Source organism: Panthera onca, chromosome A2 (genome assembly GCF_046562875.1).
Source record: "Panthera onca isolate mPanOnc1 chromosome A2, mPanOnc1 haplotype 2, whole genome shotgun sequence".
NCBI lineage: Eukaryota > Metazoa > Chordata > Mammalia > Carnivora > Felidae > Panthera > Panthera onca.
In genome coordinates, this window is record NC_138340.1 from 57,938,098 (window position 1) to 57,960,707 (window position 22,610).

The 22,610-nt window shown below is 43.0% G+C and overlaps 1 protein-coding gene across 5 annotated transcripts in view; it reads right to left on the reverse strand.

Annotated features, from left to right (window-relative positions):
* The window catches only part of KBTBD12 (kelch repeat and BTB domain containing 12), a 76,349-nt gene that overhangs the window by 23,249 nt on the left and 30,490 nt on the right, over positions 1-22,610 (reverse strand). For all 5 annotated transcript variants that reach the window (XR_009609878.3, XR_013554085.2, XM_060631925.3 and 2 more), the window contains exon 5: positions 1,171-1,368. Coding sequence is in view for 3 of the 5 variants with exons in the window: in XM_060631925.3 (XP_060487908.1) it covers positions 1,171-1,368 (198 nt within the window). In the remaining 2 variants the exon portion in view is untranslated. The remainder of the gene's footprint in view (positions 1-1,170; positions 1,369-22,610) is intronic.

Sequence of the window (22,610 nt, forward strand, 5' to 3'; positions counted from 1 at the left end):
GAGAGAGAGAGAGAGAGAGAATGAATGGGGGAGGGGCAGAGAGAGAGGGAGACATAGAATCTGAAGCAGGCTTCAGGCTCTGAGCTGTCAGCACACAGCCCGACCCGGGGCTCGAACTCACGGACCACGAGATCATGACCTGAGCTGAAGTTGGACGCTTAACTGACTGAGCCACCCAGGCGCCCAGAAAAATATCTTTTTACAGGAGATTTGTTTGAATCAAGGGGCAAATAAGGCCCACTTGTTGTATTCAGTCTATCCATCTCCTCTTGTGGTTGGTAATGAAAACTTCATTCTTAACTTACGTCTAATTATGTGCATTAAAAATGAAGGTGGGCTTATAAAAGGCTTTGCTCTGCTGCAGTGTCAGCTTTATTTTAATCTGGCCCCCTTCCAAAGTTTTAAGTGCTCTGGAGGCATGCTTTTCATGGATATATACTGGCCTAGCGCTTCTATCAGTGAGGTTAGAATTGAACAGTTCGTCATTTCAATATACCTGCATTCCGCCGTATTTACTGGTAAGGCGAAATAACTTTGGAGACAGTTGCTTATGAGATTGGTGCCTATTTCAACAATTTCTGTTACATTAAAAATTCTAAATCCATACTGTGTTTTGCAGTGACGGTAGAGTCTGGTACGTGGGAACTAAGTGTGGTAATAAATACGTGTGTATTTAGAAATGCTTTCAAGCAATTGATTTCAAGTGGTAGTCATGGAGGACGAATAAGAGTGTCCTCTGAGGGTGGGATCTCTTGGTCATTAAAGACAGTGATGAAACCCAACAGTCCGGCCATGGCTCTATTTCTGCCTGGTCTTCACGTTCTCAAATCTCTCGTTAGCCCTGCAGTCGGGCCTTAGACTTGCTCTCCCACTTCTCCTCTCCTCATATTCGGCTAATATTTACTGAGTGACTGCTGTAGGCCAGACACATTATAAACTGGATCTCATTTAACTCTTAAAATAGCCTGTGGGGGTGGCGGTTCCATTTTGCAGCTGTGAAAACCCAGTTCAGAGCTTCGGTGAGAGGCTCCAGGCCACTGAATTCTGAAGGCCAGGCTTCTTCCCGGGCTCACCCTGCTGTCTGGATTATCCTTTGGGGGCTGGGTCAGTGAAGGGAGTTTAAAGCCAACACCGGCGGAGGTGATAAAACATTTAAAATTGGATCGGTACCTGCTCCGTGGAATCCCCCGCAGACATAGAGCTTCCCATCCACTGCTCCTGCGTTGGTAGAATTGGTTCGAAGGGAGAGCAGGGGACTTGGCATAGGTGGGCCCTCTCTCCAGAAGTCCCCATCAGGGTTATAGATCTCTACCACATCGAGGCACTTTCGAACCTGGCCTTTGTCTCGACCTACACAGCCAATTCCACCTACAGAGAATGATACACAGAAATGAGATGACCAAGAACTGCCCCTTCATCGTGGTTAGCACCCCCTTCCTGCTACAGTTTGTATCACACATTTACAGGCCTTTGACTTTTCCTTGCTTGGTGCTACTTCTCAGATAATTTCTTTCCTTTGCTTGCTCTTTCTTTCTTTCTTTCTTTCTTTCTTTCTTTCTTTTTATGTTTATTTTTTTAGAGAGACAGGGAGACAGAGTGCCAGTGGGGGAGGGGCAGAGAGAGAGGGAGACACAGAATTGGGAGCAGGTTCCAGGCTCTGAGCCGTCAGCACGGAGCCCAATGTGCAGCTCAAACCCATGAACCGTAAGATCATGACTTGAGTCAAAGTCAGGCACCTAACTGACTGAGCCACCCAGGCACCCCATCTTTGTTTTTTTTTTTTTTTTTTATGTTTATTTTTGACAGAGAGAGCACGAGCAGGGGAGGGGCAGAGAGAAAGAGAGACACAGAATCCGAAGCAGGCTCCAGGCTCTGAGTTGTCAGCACAGAGTCCAACACGGGGCTCGAACTCATGAACCATGAGATCATGACCTGAGTCGAAGTCTGATGCTCAACCGATTGAGCTACCCAGGTGCCCCTCAGATAATTTCCAAGCAATAGTGATGTCTGCTCCGTACTCCATACCCAAATTTAACATCATTTTTATTCATAGTGTTCTGTATGTTTGTGCTATGCATGAGGCTGATTCCCTTCTATGTTCTACAACTTCCAACACTGGTTCACACAATGAGCATCGCCCTTAGAATAAGAATTTCAAGTTTGAATGTGAGGGTAACTCAACTCTGACATCTGTCTTTCTGTTGGTTGTTAGCAATGATTTCACTAATCTGCTAGTAGGGATGCATCCTTTCCATTCTTCATCATTGTAAGCTTGTCTCTTCCTCTCTTCTTAAGTTGCATGAACTTTTCCCCATGAGGGAAGGGCTCTCCTTTAATGAATTTCAAGTTTGAGGTCAAAGAAAGGCTCCAAACTCAAATGCCCAGGGCTTGTTCCATTTTTGGATGATACAGGTCATTCAACAGCTATTCACTGGTTGCCTATTTTATCAAGGCAATGTGCTAAATTATAAGAAGTTTAGGGAAATGGATAAGGCATGTTTCTTGCTCTTAAGAAATTAATGAGGTGGAGGGGCACCTGGGTGGCTCAGTGGGTTAAATGTCCGACTTCGGCTCAGGTCATGATCTCACGGTTCATGGGTTGGAGCCCCGCATTGGGCTCTGTGCTGTCAGCTCAGAGCCTGGAGCCTGCTTTGGATTCTGTCTCCTCTCTCTCTCTGCTCCTCCCCTGCCCATGCTCTGTCTCTCTCTTAAAAAATAAAATAAACCTTAAAAAATTTTTAAATGAAATTAATGAGACACAAAGGGTCATGTATGCAGATAAATAGGTAGACAACATCATGACAGGTAACTTAGAAGAGATACAAATTAGACTCAGAAGTCCAGAGTCTGTGACAAGTAACAGATATATCATTTACATAGTTATGACTTTAAGTCCAGCCCTTCATGGGAAAAGTAATCGTATAAGAATTTCTAATACACTGTAATAAGAAACACTCTTTTGTAGGTGATCTTTTTTTTTTCTCTCCTCCGAAGTCCCACAGTGAAAGGTCTTTGCCGCCAGGGCCATGTTTCTTGACCTGAAGGATGGCTCCTGAGGCAAAGGTGAATTTCCCGGAAGGACAGACACTCCTCTCATGGGTGACCTCCTTCCATGCTGACCCAATCTGACAACCCTGCTCTGCATGACCAATCTCCTTCCTGTTTCGGGGGTCCAGAAGAGTCGTGTTGGCTGGGGCTTGGCTGTGTTGTTTACAGCAGTATCAAAAAACCTAAACTGAGCTGCTCTGACCTCCTGGCATTTACCTCACGTACCACTTACTGAGAATTTAATCAGATACCATTTCATGGCATTTTTTCTTTCACTGTTACTTAACACCTTTTGCCCGTCGTTGTGCTAGTCAGATGGTATTTTCATCACTGCCTGGTTTTTTTTCAGTCTTTCTTCATACCTAGCACAGTGTCTGACACATGGGTGCCTGGAACGAATGAATGAATGAATGAATGAATGAGAAATTTAACTCTTCCTCTGCTTTCTCTGTCCAAGTGGATGTATTGTAAGCTCACTGAGGGCAAAGGTTGCTTTTTACACCTCATATCTCACAGTGCCTCACACCCAGTGCTCAAAGAATTCAAGGAGATTGATGGGAACAGCTTATTTTCACCCTGGTCGGGACGTACGCCAGGCAGGAGAGGTGATGGCAGAGGACTTTGGAGGAAGATTCCATTTTTTTTATCCCCCCTCTTTGCTGATGGAGCCTGGCCTGTTTCCTGTCTCAGTATGAATCCAGAGACAGAGACTATCAGCTCAGGAAGCTCCTAGTTGCTTTCTCTTGTATCCGACCAGATAAATAATTTAGCCCATTCCAGTGCCAAGTCTGGGCCGCAGCGTTTCCAAGGAGGGGACACGCTGGCCTTGGCTAACCGCACGGCTCTGCTGTTCACGGGCCCTCTTTCAGCGTGGCACTGTGGTAGTCAGAGGTGTCTTAGGCCAACAAGAAGTGGAATTTCCTATGTGTGGGGCAAGACGGCCTTCAAGAAGAGGATTTATCACCAGCAGCTAAACCTGGCAACTACTCATCAGGTAAGAACGAGACGACTTAGTTACCTGCTCTGCAAAGACCCAGGAGAGGTATTATTAGGCTGGTTTATATTACAACCACTTTGGAAAACTTATGAACAAGTGGAAGCAAGCAGGTTAAATGTGAGCCACTGGGAGTCAGGCTGGGGGCAGGCGCAGCACCCAGCATCCTGAACAGAACTTAGAAGTTTCACTAAGAGCCCATTCGAAAAGCTTTCCCAACATAATGTGTATGAAGAATGGTAGTATTCTCTTGGTTTTTGGAATAATCGGAGCGCTTGCCATTTTTGTTATTCTGGTACTAAGTGCACTTAATTATCACGTGCAGCCCTCACTCTGCTCTTGGAGACATGTGCCCTTTCTGTTTGGTTGGCAGACCGCGTGCACGCTCCGCTTGCGGTGCCACATGGCTTACGGGACATTGTCTTTGCTCCTGACCATTAATGTGTGAATATGTTCCCTGTCTCACTTGGATGTAATCCCACCATCAAGTACACTTAGAGCGTCACTCTGTAACAGCAGACTTAATGAGCTTAAACTGAAGGTGAATCCTGATTAGATAAATAATCAAATAAAAGCGTGATCTTTATTAATAAGTCAGCAGCGGCACCACAAGAGAACTCTTTTGATGAGAGAAATCTAGGGTAGGATCAGCACATCTTTAGAATTTCAATGAGATACCTCCATATCTTTAATTTATATGCTATCAGAACCTCTCAGCCTGACTTTTCTTTATTCAAAACAGGCAAATGAATAGAAATCAGCTTTGGGAGTCATCCCCAAATCGACCTCAAGTGAAAACTATACTCCTTAGGGTTTTTTCAGTGGGTGGAAATTATAGAAGAGGACAGTTTCTGCCTCTCCTCATTTTTGTTTCTACAAAAATGAAGACCCACTCTTCTTGGGTTTGGCTGCTACTGATTCCTTCTCTTCTGTGGCCTGGCGGGGAGGTGGCTGAGGGCAGAGGGGAGTAGCACTTCTCTGACCCCCTCCAAGGACTCCCTGTCCACAGCACCCTGCCTGCAATGGGGCTGGCTCCCAGCATCTGCCCTGACGGGTAGCCTTCAGGTGGCAGACTTACTCTATTCTTCCCTGGGCTGGATCCAAAAGAGGAAGGGGATTGTGTAATGGCTCTGACAAGCTCCCAAAGTTACTTGCATTGCTAAAGACGCTTTAGAAACAAGCTTTAGTAAATATCTTTGGTGTCGTAAGCTCCCTTGTGACGCAGGAAAAACACGTGGGCTTTTGGAAACAGCCAGACTCTGGTTTACATGCTTGGGTCGCCACTTACTAGCTGGTAACGTGGGTCAATATGATTTACCCAAGCCTCAGTTTTCTCATCTGTAAATTAAGGATAATAATACCAATGTCATAAGTTGTGGCAACGATTACGTTATTATATTACTATGTAAAGGGGAAGAGGGGTAAGGAGGTACTTGCGTTTGCTGTGTATCTATTCACAGGCATTCCTATGGGAATTTTCTTTATTCTCCTGTACTGTATGTAAACAAAATGGCTGGCAGGCAGTGTGAATTCTTTCTCCTGCATGTTCTGCAATGTTGGGTAAGTAAGCCAGTGGTCACCGAAGTTGCTAAAATCTTATGTTTGCTTCTTCTCAATTTAACTATTTGCTATGTCTATGGTTGATTTGACTGTGTGGTCAAATCTCTCTTAAAGTTTCGTCTTCAGGAGGTCAGGGGGCTGCAAAGTAGGCTGAGCCATCATCTCAGCCATCATGAGGAGAAAAGCTCCCTGACAAGATTTAGAGGAATTCATTTGGTCATGAACGTCAGAGAGAGGCAGGGGCTATCAAGTGACATCCTAAAAGCCAGAAAAGGATTTTGCAGTGAGCAGGTTTCCAGGAGCGAAGCTGGCCCTCCCGTCTGAGTGGATGGACTACTTTCTGACTTGTGTGTCAAATGCGATCTATTCACTGCTGATATAATGCCTGTGACGATTTTGTTCTCACTTGAGTTGTCTGCTCTCCGAGTTTTTTTCTACTCTCATTTTAGAGTTCCCGATTTGGAGCCTAAGACCCTAGGAGATGCGATCTTGTTCCTTTCTTAGTCTAACACAGGCATCTTGGGTATTTTCAGAAAAAAGTCCTTGAGGACTGGGTTGAAAGCAGGCTTATCTGCCATTTACAAAATTCCGGGTGATGCCAGGCACTGCTTATCTGTGTTGTGCCTTGGCTCCCAGAACATGGTCTGACAGTCCTCACTTGTAATAAGGCCATTCTCTTCACCTGCTAACCCTTTACTGTCCTTTGCCAGTTTTTTTCTCACCAGGCTAAGAAAACAATCATCTGTCTGCATTTAATTTGCTCTTCAAAACATATTAGCTTGAAAATCAAATAAAAGAGCTGAAAAGTTCTTGATTGTGAAAAGCTTGATTTTGCTTGAGGGCAAATCATGTGTTTGAAATGTCTTACATTTCCACTGGAATTAGAAATACATTTCCAGGGACACCTGCGTGGCTCAGTCGGTTAAGTGTCAGACTCTTGGTTTCAGCTCAGGTCATGATGTCACAGTCTCATGGGTTCAAGCCCCACCTTGGGCTCTGCGCTGCCAGCATGGAGCCTGCTTGGGATTCTCTCTCCTGTCTCTCTGCTCCTCTCCGACTTGTGCTGTGTCTGTTTCTTTTAAAATAAATGAATAACCTAAAAAAATTAAAAAACAATACATTTCCACATTGAGAGAGAGAGAGAGAGAGGGAGAGAGAGAGAGAGAGAGAGAGAGAGAGAGAGAAATATACTTCCCACTGGAAATGTAGGCAGCTGAATAGTAAGTTCTGGCACTGAGCCCTCGGGTGCCAGATAAGCTGCAATTACAAAATTGCTGTCCCACCCGATTCTGATAATCCCTGGGCTTTACTGGACCCAGTCCTGGGAGTCAGTGGATTTGAATATGTGAGACATATTCAAATACGTGGCCTGACCCCAGCAGTTCTTTCAAGCCCTGGGGTCCTCTTTCTTTCCTTCCTTCCTTCCTTCCTTCCTTCCTTCCTTCCTTCCTTCCTTCCCCACACCTCTTCACTAGCTTGTTCTGCAGGCTTGACAGGTCTGAAGGCTGAGTCCCTATGGGGAGAACCAGGGAGAGCCTGGGAATGGTGGGTAGGAGCAAGCTTAGCAGGTGACCTAGAGATGTCACGCCAGGTCAGGGGTGACAGGGCTCAGCCTCAGATGAATATCACCACTGTCCTCCTTGATTCAGCAACCTCTGTATCTCACCCGTCACCCAATTCCATTGGTGGTACCTCCTCAACACGTCTCCTATGTACCCCTTCCCTGTAAGGTACACAAGCTTTGATGACCCAGCCACTGCCTGGTGCTACACCTTCCTATCACCTCATGCTCCAGGCATGCTGGGCTGCTTGCAGCTCCCCAAACAGGTGAGGCTATGTAGCTCTTGGCCTTTGCTTAGGCTGATCTCTGTCTAGAATGGCCTCTCTTCCTCCTCCTCCCCTCCTTCCTCTCCCTCCTCGTCCTCCTCCTCCACTTCAAAAACTCCTACTTCTCTTTTAAGGCTCAGCTCAATAGTCACCATCAATAAATCTTTCATGTCTAGGGGCGTCTGGCTGGCTCAGTCGGTAGAGCACACAACTCTTGATCTCGGGGTTGTGAGTTTGAGCCCCATGGTGGGTGTAGAGATTACTTAAAAATAAAAAAATCTTAAAAAAAAAATCTTTCATGTCTCTACATAAAATTGGCCATTCCTTTCTTTGGGCTTCCACTGTCCTTTGAACCGAAATCAGATTCTATATATAAGATATATTGTTCTTATTTATCTTTATGTATGTTTCCCTATTAGATTAGGTTGTAAGTCACTTGAGGGCAGAAGAGTGTCTAGGTCACATCTGTATCCTCAACACTTTTTACAGATAGTTACGAAATAAACATTTAACTAAATGCAGAAATGGATCCGCTCCTCACCCTCATCCCAGGTATCTTTTTTCTTACACATTTTGTCAAAACAAAAAGCGATGACTGGCTTCCCAGAATGTGGCAAGCCCTGAGTCCAAAGGGCTGAAAATTCACTTCCTGTCAGTTTATAAAAATCATCTTCTTAAGGATACAGGAATGTCCGCCCAGGTATTAAGAGAAATTGTGGGTGTGAGTCTGTTGTTGTTGGGCTCAGCTCTTCCCCCCGGGTCAGCCTGCCTACATCAGTTAACTTCTCTTAACCTGGGCTGGACCTGACCTGACAGGACACGAGCCCACACTCTGCTAATACTTCTCTGAGGTGAGGACTATGAATCAGATATATTCCCCGGCTGAAAAATGTAGACACACAGGATGTAAATCCTTGAAGGCAAGGTATGCGTATTGCTATATTCTCTGAGGTGCTTTGTCGAGTAACTAACTATTAAAGAAAAAAGGCCATAATAAGGGTGTGGCATGTTTATCTCATGTGTAAATAAAATGATTTGCAGAAAACCATAATTTGTGCTCATTTCCATATTTACCCAAGAACTTGTAGAGAATCGGAGTGATAAAAAAATGCTCACATATATGAATCAGGATAAACTCGTTGAAGATAACACATTCTACTCTTTTATGATGTCTTAAAACATATGTTATTCTCTGCCTTAGTGAACTGAAGATACCAAATGTAATTAAACATTTTCTCAAGGATTCAGGAGTAACAATACAACTTGTTGTCATAATATGCCATAGATACAGAGATGACTCTATTCATTAGGCTGCGCGAAAACAGACCCAAGATTTGCTTTCATGAACAAATCTTTGCTGTTGGTGTGGCTTTTAGCAATTTACCTCTTTTCATAGAAGCAAAGCATAGAATGTCTAGGTGCACAGCCCTTTGGCTGTGGAACACTATGCTAAATCAGGGGCCAAGACAACAGTCTCCAGAGATATTTCTCACTCACTTTCAAGAACATTATCATCACTGCTCATCAGGGGCTTTCACATTGGAGAAGCTTCCAATTTTGACTTCAGAGTAAAAAAGTGCTTTAAATTTATAGTTAATTTTAAGCAATCTATAAGTATATTCTGGATATCCACTTTGTATTTATACTAGGTATCTGAGAATAATACGTTTAAGAACCTTTTTTTTTGTCCTTAAGACACAGTCTACTGGGGACTGTGGGTGGGGGCACCTGGGTGGCTCAGTCGGTTGAGCGTCCGACTTCAGCTCAGGTCATGATCTCATAGTTTGGGAGTTCGAGCCCCACGTCGGGCTCTGTGCTGTCAGCTCGGAGCCTGGAGACTGCTTTGGATTCTGTGTCTCCTTCTCTCTCTGCCCCTCCCCTGCTTGTGCTCTGTCTCTCTCTGTCTCTCAAAAATAAGTAAATGTAAAAAAAAATTAAAGAAAAAAAAGACACAGTGTACTGGGAAACCAAAGGCAAATATGAAATCACAAGTCACATAGCATTATAATTATACATGGATTGAATAAATAAGTATATATAAATAAAATATATATTATAAACTTATAAATGAAATATATACATAAAATATAATTTCTAACTAACTGTCACAAAGAAACGCGGGACTGCCAACTTTCTGTGAACTTTCAGGATATCAGTGATAAAAATTACTATAGCTAAGTTGTAATTTGGGAGCCACTTAGACTTCAGAAATGTCCCAGTCCAGAACACTCTGGAATTAGATCAGAACACACTGACAGCCTGCTTGATAACTTATGACGGCCAGGATGCTTTGACCAAATAACCTTGACATGCTCCGAGAACACCTGACTAGACAGTGCTGTCCCGGGGGAAGGGATGTGGTTCCATTCTTCTCTGCAGCTCTTCGAAGAGCCGCCTCAGGGCCTGGCCTGTGTGATGCACGCTCAGTAAATATTCTGGGCATATGATACTCCAACCCACATGATACTACCTCTTCTCTGTCCTCACCATATTTGTATTTCTCAAAGGGTAGTCCTACGACGAGTCATTCCAGAACTGCCTGGATGCTTCCTGCAATTCAGGTTCCTAAGTCCCACTTCAGACCTACTAGCTCAGAACCTGCCAAGGGTGAGGGCCAGGGACCTGCCATTTTGACGAATAACTGAGGTAATTTGAGGAACACTTCTCTCTTTTAAAAAGTTGCTTCAAATTGTATCTGAAGAAAGATAAAGGCAAAATCTTACCATAATAAAACTTAGTGCTTCCATCTGATAAAAGCATTCACCTCTAGTGTGATCTCTGAAGTGCATTTACTCTAGTGACTGGAACCTTCTGTGTGACTTCCCCTGTGTCACCCTCGCTGGCACTCCAGCTGAGAGACTGCACAGTATGGCTGCCTCAGCGAGCCAGTGAGGCACAGAGTGGTCTCCTGGAGAAAGTGATACCCGGTGGTTTGGGACATCAGCTGTGTGGGAAGACTTCTTGTTAGCTGGCTCCCCAGACAAGAAAATGAAGAGTCCTACTTTAAATTTTTTTTTAATGTTTACTTATTTTTGACACAGAGAGAGAGAGAGACAGAGCACGAGCGGGGGAGGGACAGAGAGAGAAGGAGACACAGAATCCGAAGCAGGCTCCAGGCCCTGAGCTGTCAGCACCGAGCCGGACGTGGGGCTCGAACTCACGAGCTGTGAGATCATGACCTGAGCCGAAGTTGGACGCTCAGCTGACTGAGCCATCCAGGCGCCCCAAGAGTCCTACTTTAAAAAATTTTCCACGATACCCGGAACTGATTGTTTTTGTGGCTTTTCATACGATGGGAGAAAACGACGGGCTACAGAGATGAGGGAAGTCAGCTCGGTAAACTAGTGTGTATCAAGCCACTGTCACAGAAGCCAGGCCCTGGGCTGGCTCTTGGAAGAGATGCGGACACAAATGAGCCAAGGTCTCTTCCCCTAGTCCGTCTGAGTATAGCGTGATGATGGCAATGACAGCCGCAGAGCAGCATGCTGTGGGGAACCCAGACCTAGTGGCCACACAGCCACCAAGGGGAAGGGCATTTCTTGCCAGGTGTTGAAGGATGTGTAGGAGGTAGGGAAACAAAGGAGGAGGCAGTAGAAGCAGAGGGAGGAGAGTAGCCACAGGTACAGAATGGAGGTGTGGACAGGAAATGACTGTTGCTGTGGCTGGGGTTTAAGTTTTGTGGGGCTGGGAGGGGAGAGGCTGGAGGGGATGAGACTTCACAGGCAGGCTGGGGTGAGGTTGGGAAAGGTCTAAACCTTTCCACAAATAGACACGGGTGCTCACTTTCTATATTTGAGTTTCCTGACCCATCAAGCTGAAGCAACTTCTGACTTTTTAAAAACACTTGCCAGAATCCCATATTTGTGAGTATCCATTGCCATTTCAGAATCAAGCATAACTTATTCAAAAGCCTAACTAAGAGCAGGAGAGCGAAAATGCTTGCTAGTTTATTTTACAAAAACTCTTTTTCAAAGACAACCCCTGGTACCATATTTAAAATCATTTTTTTTTTTTTTTTTTTTTTGGTCATGCAGACACCCAACAAGAGCTCATAACCAGGGATTAATGAGGTGGATCCTGGAAGATTCCATCTTTCTCAAAACTTTACTAATAGGAGCCTGCATTTAATTCATCTCCTCCTTTATTACTCATAAAAATATGAGTTTAACCTTGAAAACAAGGAGTTAACATTTTCTCACAGTGATGGGATAGGTTCACCTAAAATTTTAAGGCTGCCTGTTTAAAGAACATTTTCTGGCAGATTAGGATGTATTTTGGATTAAAGTAGCTTAACTATCTCTTATAATGAGCATTCATAGTACAAATGACAAAAGATTGTTCTTGAAAAATAAAGCATTTTAAAATGCATGGCTTTAAACAGCATTTTAAAATGCAAGGCTTTAAACAGCACCCTCTGCTCTCTTCCCAGAGGGTTTCAAATGGTTCTGCCATCGAGCCCATGGCCCGCTCCTTCCTGCACAAAAATGGTTACGCTCCAGAGAAGCCCTCAGAAAAAAAGCCAAAATGAAAATCAGCCAGTTTTAAATACCTGGGCTTTCAATAGGGTGCCATTTACTCATAAGGGTTACATAGACTCTTTCAATTATTTAAAGCTTTCCAGGAAGGTATTCAACAGAAGAGCCAAAGACAGTGTGCAAAACTGATCAAATACACATGTAACTGAATGGACAGTGGAGTCATTTAAGCAAACAATCTGGCCGTATCTTTTCCTGTATTTTTATTTTAAAAATGCAATTTATAGATTTCCAGGAAAAACTATACAGTGTCTGACTAATATGCCTCTTGGCTAGTTTGCCATCATTCCAGGAGCCATTTTCGTCTAAATTCAAGTCATTATCTGTGGCAAGACACTTATGCAAAAATTTAGCACAGATGTTAACTGAAGCCAATATTCTGAAATCTTGACAGCGCCTATCAGACCTTGGGGTCAGCCTCAGCCACAACGTGCAGTAGTGTAAATGGGAAGAATACATTCTGGACAGGATTCTCCAAGAGCCCCTCACATGAAAATGTGTCCCTGCTCCACACAGAAAAGCAGGCTGGATGGACACGCAGTGTGTGTTTTTTTGTGTGTATTTACAATGGGAGGGAATGAGAAAAGTGGACAGAAACAGACCTCTGACCCCAATGCGTGAGGGCAGAGCGATCCCAGCACCCAGATGGCTCCCCAGCTGGGCCCTGCGGCCACAGCACAGAGACCTGTCAGCCGAGGAGCTGGGACAGCTCAGGCTACTGAGGTTAGGAGGACTGGGCTGAGCATTTTGGGGACCAAAGTGCAATTGTCACTTATTACGAGTAATAATAATAATTATCCTTATAACTCTTATTTCTTGTGCACTTATATATGTGCCAGGCACAGTATTCCTCATCTGACATAATACTCTCAAGCTTCACGACTGCATGAGATGACGGTGTATTATTATTATCCTTATTTTATGAAGAAAACGGACTAACAGTTAAGCAACTTGCTCAAAATGGCATGGCATTAATAAGTTGCAGAAATAGGATTTGTCTGCAGAAGGACCTTTCCTTTATACGGCTTATTTGAGGTAAAGAAGAAACCTGGGAAATCTTTGTACAGATGGCATTAACTCAGATTTGTAAAAGTATAAAAAAGTAAAGGCAAGGGCCATTAATCAAATGAGCCAGATGCCGCCCCCCCCCCCCCCTCCCCGGGCCTAAATCTCTCCCCAGGGTGGTTAGATGCTTATTGGGACTTTCAGGCCCCTAGGGCTCCAGTTAACCTGACACGCTAACCCCTCATTTAACAAGAAGCCAGATTTCAAGTCATGGCCCAGAACACAAATACCAACACTGAACAAAGTAAAGAGAAGTGAATGGCAGTGCTGTGACGGAGACCTTGAATTCTATTCTGAAGAAAACTGGAGACATTGTTAAAGGTCCACAGCTGCACAATCTGTGTGAATGCACGATCGTCTGCCCGAGCAATCTTCAGGCACAACTTGGGGAAGGCAAGGAGAGGGGAAGAAGCGGCACCGGAGCAGTGGGAAGGAAAGGAAGGACCATCACAACATAGCACCTGCTGGCCTTCTAGCTCGGGGGGCGGACGGTCCTACCTAATTCACAGCCGATTTGTACGGCACTCACATACAGAGTGGTACACTTTTTGATGTTCCTCATGATTACCTGCACAAGTTATTTTAACCCTGACATGGGGCAGATTTGGGTTTGAACCCTAGATGTAATCGCACTACTTGTACGATAAAAATAAGCAGAGACGTTACCTTTGTAGGACATTGTGAGAACTCGGACAACACATGCAAAGCACCAGCATTTAGTGATTCTGCAACACAAATTACTTTCCTTCAAAGAAATTTCTTCAGGAGGCAGAGAAAAGTGTGATAACCTAAAACATTTTCTGTCTAGTTAAAAATGTTATCAGATGATGGCACTTAAAGGTGCCGGCCCCAGTTATTTGGCAAATGTAACTTTGTAGACTCTTTCCTTTTCCAATGCCTGGGAAACAGTTTGGGCACCACTCAGAGCATAGACTGACAAGGGGGATTATCTACTTATTTAAAGGTATATTTTACTCCACAAGTAAGGTAATAAACTTTTTGTGGATAGGGGCTTTGTCCACGTAATTACCTAAATAGTGCCGGATAAGTAATAGCAAAATTGTCCACACAATAAAGGCGAATCAATAGGAGAGTTGGAAAAATATTTTAGGAAACTTCCAAACAATTTAGGGTAAAGTAAGCCTTGTCCTCTCTCTTTGTAGACGGATTCAGAGTGGAAACAGGAGTCTCAGAAAAGTAAATTGGAATTAAAAAATTGCTGATTTAGAAGATCTCTAAGATGGGCTGAACATTCTCAAAGAGAAAGAGCAGGAGGACCGGACACCCAGCCACAGGGAAATTCTCCAGACAACCCCCAGAAGCATTTACTCCTTGGAGCATCCTTAGGATGTGGGAAACAAAGGCAAATGAAAAATTCCCTTACTGCCTGCAGCCCATTGACAAGTCCTTGAAACAGGCAGAGTGACCTCCCTCTAGGAGCTCGGCTGCCTCGAAGTTGGTGACACTTTGCTGAGGCCAAAAGGCAACCTTAGCTTAACATTATGTCGACAACCCCCCCCCCCCCAGCATCCTGTAAGTCTACTTTAACATATAAATATTCCTTTGGAAATTTCCTTTATTTCTACCCGCTTCCCCATATATGTTGGCGATCATCCTCCAAGCTTATGGCCCCCCGACATACACCTGAAGGTCTCATGACTGAACTTTTACTAAACAGTAATAAATGACCTTTTCCTAACAACAGCTAGCCCCTCGAGGTCCTGGAAACCTTGCTTCCAAAATTCCTTAGAGACTTTCGCTGTCCCTAACCCCCTCCCAAACTGAAGGTTTATAATCAGTCACCCATCATAACCTCAGAGCAGCTTTCTGCCCATGGGTCCTGTCCCTGTGCTTTTAATAAAATCACCTTGTTGCACCAAAGACGTCTCAAGAATTCTTTCTCGGCCGTCAGCTCCGGACCCCCACCACCACTTAACTGCATCACTTAGACTCAGACCATCAGGACAAGACTTTAGTAAAACCACTGTCAGGCTCTTCTTTGTGTACTTCTTTATCCCTTTGGCCATATTTTTCCCTCTTTACTGGCTTACTAAGGGCTGGTGGCCATCCTAACTTTTTAATTTGTCTCTCCCAGACTATTGCTTTTGCAGTGAATTTTAAGTATGGTATACAGATATGTCAAACTGATGTTACCAATAGTGACACAATAAAAAAAATGAAAAAAAAAAATGTCCCTGCATTGAGAGAGAGGGATAACAATTTTCTTGAGATTGTTAAAACAAACAACCCACAAAAAGCACAAGGCCCCAAATGGTGTCATTTAGACCAAGTTCTCACATCAGTGCTCTATAATCTAATTGCAGTTTCAACCTCCCCCCGAAATATAGTCTTAGCTGGTCAGTCAAGAATTTTTCAGTCCCTGCCAGTGAGTCTGCACCAGAGTCCTTTCAGGGCCCCCAAGGAAAGATGAGGTCATCTGCATGATAGGGCACTTTGCTTCTCCCCTCCCCCAGAAAGCTGCCTCACATAAAATAATCCTTTTCTTTTGCTGATAACTTTCTTGTCCCCACACTGGGCTGTAACAACCTTCTGTCTAGTCCCACTCCTCTGGTGCCTCTCCACGTGCTAGGTGGGGGCTGCCCAATTCATGAATGGGTTAATGAAGCCAGTTAGAACGTCAGATTTACTTGGTTGAGTTTTGTGATTTAACAGGATGTGATAGCGATTGTTTATCATGAGCCCTTAAGACAAATCTACCTCCAGCCCCAGTAGCGTTGATCATGTCTCTATTGCAGCACTCAGGGTCTTTTTTCTGTGTAGGAACCAGGCTCTTTGATGCTGATCCAGGACCAGGACAACTGTTTTATCAGTCTTTTAGTTAGACCAGGTGTACAACTCTCCAGTACCCTCTGGGGGTTATGTCTTCTTGTAAAGAGTCTGAAGGGATAGAAACCCTTCCCACATTGGTGCGACAGATTTCTGAGGGTAATAATCCCATCCCCAGGTGCTGCTCAACTCAAGTGATCCTTGGAAATTTCTCCCTCGATTTGGTCAATATAGAAAATAGTAAACAAACCAGTTAAACTTCCTTTGCCCAAAGAGCTATGAATTAGCATAATCCTTGATTTTTCCATTGCTAACCAAAAAGAGTCTGTGCCATTGCTGACACTTCATTTTGTACCTAGATTAACATCGCAGGGGAGGTAGAACAATTTCTGTTAAGAACTGTTAAGGAAGACTCAGGGAGTTGCTGGGCCTTGTTTTGATGGTCAGACCTGGAAAAGTCTAAATTGTGCCATGAGAGTGCCTTCCACTCACTTCTTGTAATACCTTGTTACACTTGTATATCGCATAGCTTGATGTGTTTATTCAGAGTCTTAAATCTACACAGCCACTGTCCTAACACATGTTTTGACAAATGATTTGAAGACAAAAACAGGACAAATTCGTGCTGATCGACAAGTAAATTAAAATCTGACCCACAAGTAAAACCTTCTCTTCAAGAAGGATCAACGATAATGAAGATTGTCCGGACCAACACTGATGGTCTCTCCTTGTGCTTGGGCTGAGAAGACTAGAAGGGGAGGGGGAGAATATATCAAACTTCCATACTCCTAGGAAAAGTCTGGCTGTTCTAGAGCCAGGGTAACAAATCAATATCGGAAGTGGTTTTCAACCTGGTTAATCAATCAATGACAACTTGCTTCTGTGAACGTGTCTCTGGAACCATTCAGTCAGCTGGAGCCTCAGACTCTGAAAGGAAGCCAATCTGAGGCCGACTCACTCAACTGACCCCTCTGCTAGGACGGACTCCACCCACTCCTGCCTCTGTAATGGACACAATCTATCCTTCTAAAGGTGACAGCAACCTTTGTAACAACACTAAACCAAAATAAGCTCCTGCCCGAGATCCTGAGTGGGAGTATCTCTCACCAGTTAACCATTCCTGCATCTAAGAAATCAATATACTCAGCTTTTTTGACTCCAAGATACTGAGTGCTGGTCTCATCCTTTAATGGTGGCAAATAATTGACATTTAATTCAGAAACAGACAAAATTAATATGCACTCATGAAATGAATGTATTAAAGCAACTCAACCTAATCTTTCTCTACCATGCTTTGACTTCTACTGACCCTGGTGCCAAGCCTCCTTCCCCTTTTCCTTCATTTGACTAAGTCGCACCTGTAGGGTGACCGAGTCGACCCTCCACGTGTCCCTATAGGTGTGCACTTAACCGTATGCACGACTGACCTGACTGTATCTTATTCTGGTCCACGAGTTCCTTCCGGGCATAGAGTTTGTCTTTCATTTCTAGATCCTCAGCACCCAGGCCAGGGTCTGACATATTATATGCCCAAAAAGTATTTGTTGAATCAAATTACGGTATGATAAGAAAATGCAATATCTCTCCATTGGAAATTATTAGTCTCTCTGATACCAATGTTACTCAGTTGAATTTTACCTGTTATTTAGAAAGGCTTTCCTTCCCTGCTTGTTTCTCCCTTCAATTCTGAAAGGCCAGATCTTGCTCATTTTCATTCATCTAGTTCCTAAGAACTGTTTTCATTCATAAGTCTCTTGATGATGCTTCTTCCCCATTAACCCAGGCCTTGCTACTTGCTATCTCCTTCTCCCCACTTCCCTCACTGTACTAATTTTGAATTTCTAGACCATATCTTCTTTCCTTACTATGTGTGCTTCCCATCCCTTTACATCTTTCTTAGCTCAATGGCATGTTTTGTAATATTAATTTAAGAAAATTTTATTTTGGTAAGAACACTTAACATGAGATCTATCCTTTTAACACATTTTTAAATGTACAATACAGTATTATTGACTCTCGATACGATGTTGTACAGTAGCTCTCTTGCTACCATATTCATCTTGCTTAACTGAAAATTTATGCCCACTGATTAATAACCTCCATTTCCACCTCCCCCAGTCCCTGGCAACACCATTCCACTCTCTGATTCTGTGAATTTTACTATTTTACTGACCTCAGAAAAGTGAAATCTTTCTGCGACTGGCTTATTTCCCTTAGCATAATATCCTCAAGGTTCATCCATGTTTTTGCATATTACAGAATTTCCTTCTTTTTTTAAGGCTGAATAGTATTCCATTGTATGTACATGCTACATTTTATCCGTTCATCTCTCAGTGAATACTTAGGTTGTTTCCATATCTTGGCTATTGTGAATAGTGCTTCAATGAATATTAGAGTGCTAGTATCTTTTTGATATTCTAATTTCAAATATTTGGATAAATACTCAGATGTGGGATTGATGGATCATATAGTCTTTCTATTAAAAAATTTAAAAAAAATATTTATTTATTTTTGAGAGAGAGAGTCAGAATGTGAGTGGGGAGGGGCAGAGAGAGAGGGAGACCTGGAATCCAAAGCAGGTTCCAGGCTCTGAGGTGTCAGTACAGAGCCTGACACGGGGCTCAGACTCGGGAACTGAGCCCAAGTCAGACACCCAACCAACCGAGCCACCCAGGCACCCCGGATATTTCTATTTTTAATTTTTTGAGGAAAAAACTTTCCTTTAATATTTTCCATAGTGGCCACACACTTGCCTTCTTAATAACAGCATTCCAGCGTTCCAATTACTTCACATCCTTGCCAACACTTATCCACATGCAAGAAATTGAAATTAAACCCTTATCTTACACCATACACAAAAGCCAACTCAAAATCAATTAAAGACGTAAATATAAGATGTCAAACTGTAAAATTCCTGGAAGGATACTTAGGAGAAAAGCTTTGTGACACTGGTTTTACAGCGATTTCATGGGTTTGATACCAAAAGCACAGGCAACAAAAACAAAAACAAACAAATGGGACTACATCAAGCTAAAAGTTTCTGTACAACAAAGATAATAACAGTAAAAAGGCATCCTGTGGAATGGGAGAAAATATTAGCAAACCATGTATCTGATAATGGGTTTATAATTTTAACTTTTGTACATATTGCAAATATTACTGTATCAGGCTCAGATGGCAGTAAACAAAATTTAAATACTACAAAGGTAACAAAAACCACATTATATTCTTATCCAAACCCAATAGGTCACACTATAAAGCCAATTCTTAAATTCTCATACTAAGTCAGAAGAAAGAAAGCATAGATAATAAAAATCCACATTTTACCCAAGCCATAATTTAGCTACTGCCTTGGCAAACCACGTATAAAAGTTATTAAGTCAGAGGGCAAAAGTAGCTAATTTGATTTTCAGCTCCTTTCCTTTCTCTGGCTCACCATCTGGCTTACACATCAACAGTGTAGTGACTAAATCACAGGTAATGGAAAGACAGAGATCTCACTTGCTTCAGTCTCTAAAGAGTGAGAATTTCTTAAAAGACCCAGTTAGAACTTTAACTTCAAATATTCAACCATTCTGGGGGCACCTGGGTGGCTCAGTTGGTTAAGCATCTGACTCTTAATGTCAGCTCAGGTCATCATCCTAGGGTCATGGGATAAAGTGACATGTCAGGCTCCACACTGAGCATGAAATCTGCTTAAGATTCTCTCTCTCTCTCTCTCTCTCTCTCTCTCTCTCCCCCTTCCCTCCCTCTGCCCCTCTCCTACTCAGTCCCTCTCTCTTTCTCTCTCTCTTAAAAAAAAGAAAAGAAAAGAAAAAATTCAATCATTCTGTTTCTCAGCTTGGATTTTGTGAGAAGTGCTGTAGGTCCTATTCATTCAGGACTTACATACGAGATGTCATGATCTTGGCTAGAGCATACGAGTTTATGATTTATCTCATTCTTCCAGTTATGGAAAAACGTCACAGAACTTATATGCTTACATAGTGGTAAACCAGATTTCCTAGGTCAGCCCCTGCGGAGAGTCTCTCGCTTATGATTTTTGGCAGGAGATAAAGAACTACTGAAACCTGAAAGCCCTAACCTTGAAGGCAGAGAGTTGCAAGGCCAGCAGCATCCAATACATAACTCGTTGGAAAACCCTCAGCTGACTCAAGGCACAGACAGAACCAGGTACTTCCCTAAGGGCCTCTGTTAACCACTGACCATGGCTACTGAAGCAGTCTTAGTTGAATGACAGGACCAAAGTCAGTAACCCTGCTGTAAGGAAGGAACAGCACAGTGGCCAAAAGTAAGGCTCTCTTGTCAGATGACTGGTTCTGATTCTGCTCCGCCATTTAATAACTAAGTTTGAATAGGGTACTTACCCTGAGACCTTGTTCTTTCCCATTTCCCATTTTACAAAATCGTAACACAAACATTTCATACAAAGGAACTGTGTCTAAAAAAACGAATCACAGCAATAATTTTTCCATTTCTTGGGGCGACGTAGTAGTAGGTCATGGCAGGTTAATGATCCTAATGCAACTAGTAAAACAGGAGTACATTGAAAACAATCACATTTTTAGAGATGTTAGAGAGGTGAGTAAACCATAAAGACTGGATGGACTAAAATGCCAGAGAGGAAAGAGCCCTTTCGGGGCCATTTTCTACACCTGGGGCACATGTTAATTCTGGACTGAGGCAAAGAACTGGATTGGACACAGAGAGACTGTAGTGAGAGAAAGAGAGACCGGGGTGGGGGCTGGGGGCAGCTGTGCAGGCCGTGTGACAAACTGAAAACCAGAGGATCTGCAAAGAGGAACTTCCCACACATGGCCATTTCTTTACTCAGAAACGCTGGGTTATTAAGGCAATCTGGGATTCTGGGCCAAATACTTTTAACGGTCAGAGGGAAATCTCTTAGAGCTGCATGGTATGTAGAAGACCAAATCTGACTGAAGTGAGGTTCCCTGGCACAAGCCAGAGGTCTCCCTTTTGAGATGTTGTCAGGTTTTGAAGCTGTTCAGGAAGGAAAAAAAAATTAGCAAAGCTCAAAAAAATCTGAAGGGAAGAGCTGAATCTCCATAGTCTTTCAGGAGAGAGGATACAGAGATCCATGAAGCTCTCAGTCCAAAACCTGGAAGGACCATGACCAGAGAACAGGGACAAACAACAGGTGAACTAAGTGTTACTAAGGCTGCGACCCAGCCCTGGCCTTGCTCAACCCCTGATCACACTGAGGTGACTAGTCCCTTGCTCTGTTTTGCCAATGAGGGCAGACTCTTTCTTGGGGGAGGACAGCAATGGGAACCTCTTTGGTTCTTTTCCATTGTTCAGCATACAATGAGTAATTACCAGACATGTGAGTAGGCAGGGAACTAGGACTGATAAAAGAAAAAAAAAAAATAGAGTCAGATTCACGAATTATCCAAATACTGGAATTAGCAGACCAATAAAATAACTGTTTAAGAAGATAAAAAAAGAGGAAAAGATCTTTGACAAAGAGGATGAAAAAATTGGAGAAATGCACCAAAGAACTGGAATCTATGAAAAAGAATAAGGTGGACATTCTGGAAACACACAGACAAACAAACAAACAAACAAACAAACAAAAATCATAACTGAAAATAAGAATTCATAGGATAGTTAGCAGCAGCCTGACTACAGAAGACAGGGTAGTGAATCTGAAGATGGTTCAAAAAAAAGTATTCAATCTGAAGTATCAGAAGAAAGAAGTAGGAAAGGAGAATCCAGATAAGATCATAAGGGACACACGGCCCACATCTAAAGGTCTAACATACAGCTAACTGGAGTCTTACAAAAGGAGAGAAGGGAGAGAATAAAATAGAAGCAATATTCAACAAGATAAGGGCCAAAGATTTCCCCCAAACTGATGAAAACATTAATCTATAAATTCCAAAAGCTCAGTGAACCCCAAACAGAATGGGGGAAAAAAAAAGACATCACACTCAGGCAGACATCAGTGAAATCACTGGAAACAAAAATGAAGAGAAAATCTTAAAGGAAGCCAGACAGAAAGCATACATTACCGTCAAAGGAACCACAATAAGACTATTGGCTTTTTAAACAGACACCATGAAAGCCAGATGCAACAGGCTGACATATTTAAAGTGCGAAAAGAAAATCTGCCAGCCGAGAATTCTCTAACCAGCAAAAGATTTGCTTCAAAAATGAAGACAAAATAAAGCCATTTGCAGACGATCAAAAGCCAAGAGAATTCATTACCAGCAGACCTGCACTACCGGAAATATTAAAGACAATTCTTTAGACTAAAGATAATTGCTCTTTATTGGAAGGTTGGAAGGAAGCCTGTAATGTAAGGAAGGAATGAAGAGAGCACTGGAGATAGCAATTTTGTGGATAGCTATCAAAGGCTGTTTAAACAACAACAGCAGCAGAAACAATAACCACAAAATAAGGGTATGTAAAGTGTATGACAACAAAAGTACAATGAGTAGAGGGGATGAAGTTAAACTATTGCTAGGTTCTTATAGAAGCGGTAAAAAGATTAATGGAAGGGCAGACTCCAATGTCCAGAATGCATATTGAAATCCCTGGGCCACTACTGAAAAATTACATGAGTGTATAATTTTATTTTATTTAAAAAAAAATTTTTAATGTTTTTATTTATTTATGAGACAGAGAGAGACACAGCATGAGCAGGGGAGGGGCAGAGAGAGAGAGAGACACAGAATCCGAAGTAGACTCCAGGCTCTGAGCTGTCAGCACAGAGCCCGATGCTGTGCTCCAACCCACGGACTGTGAGATCATGCCCTGAGCTGAAGTCGGAC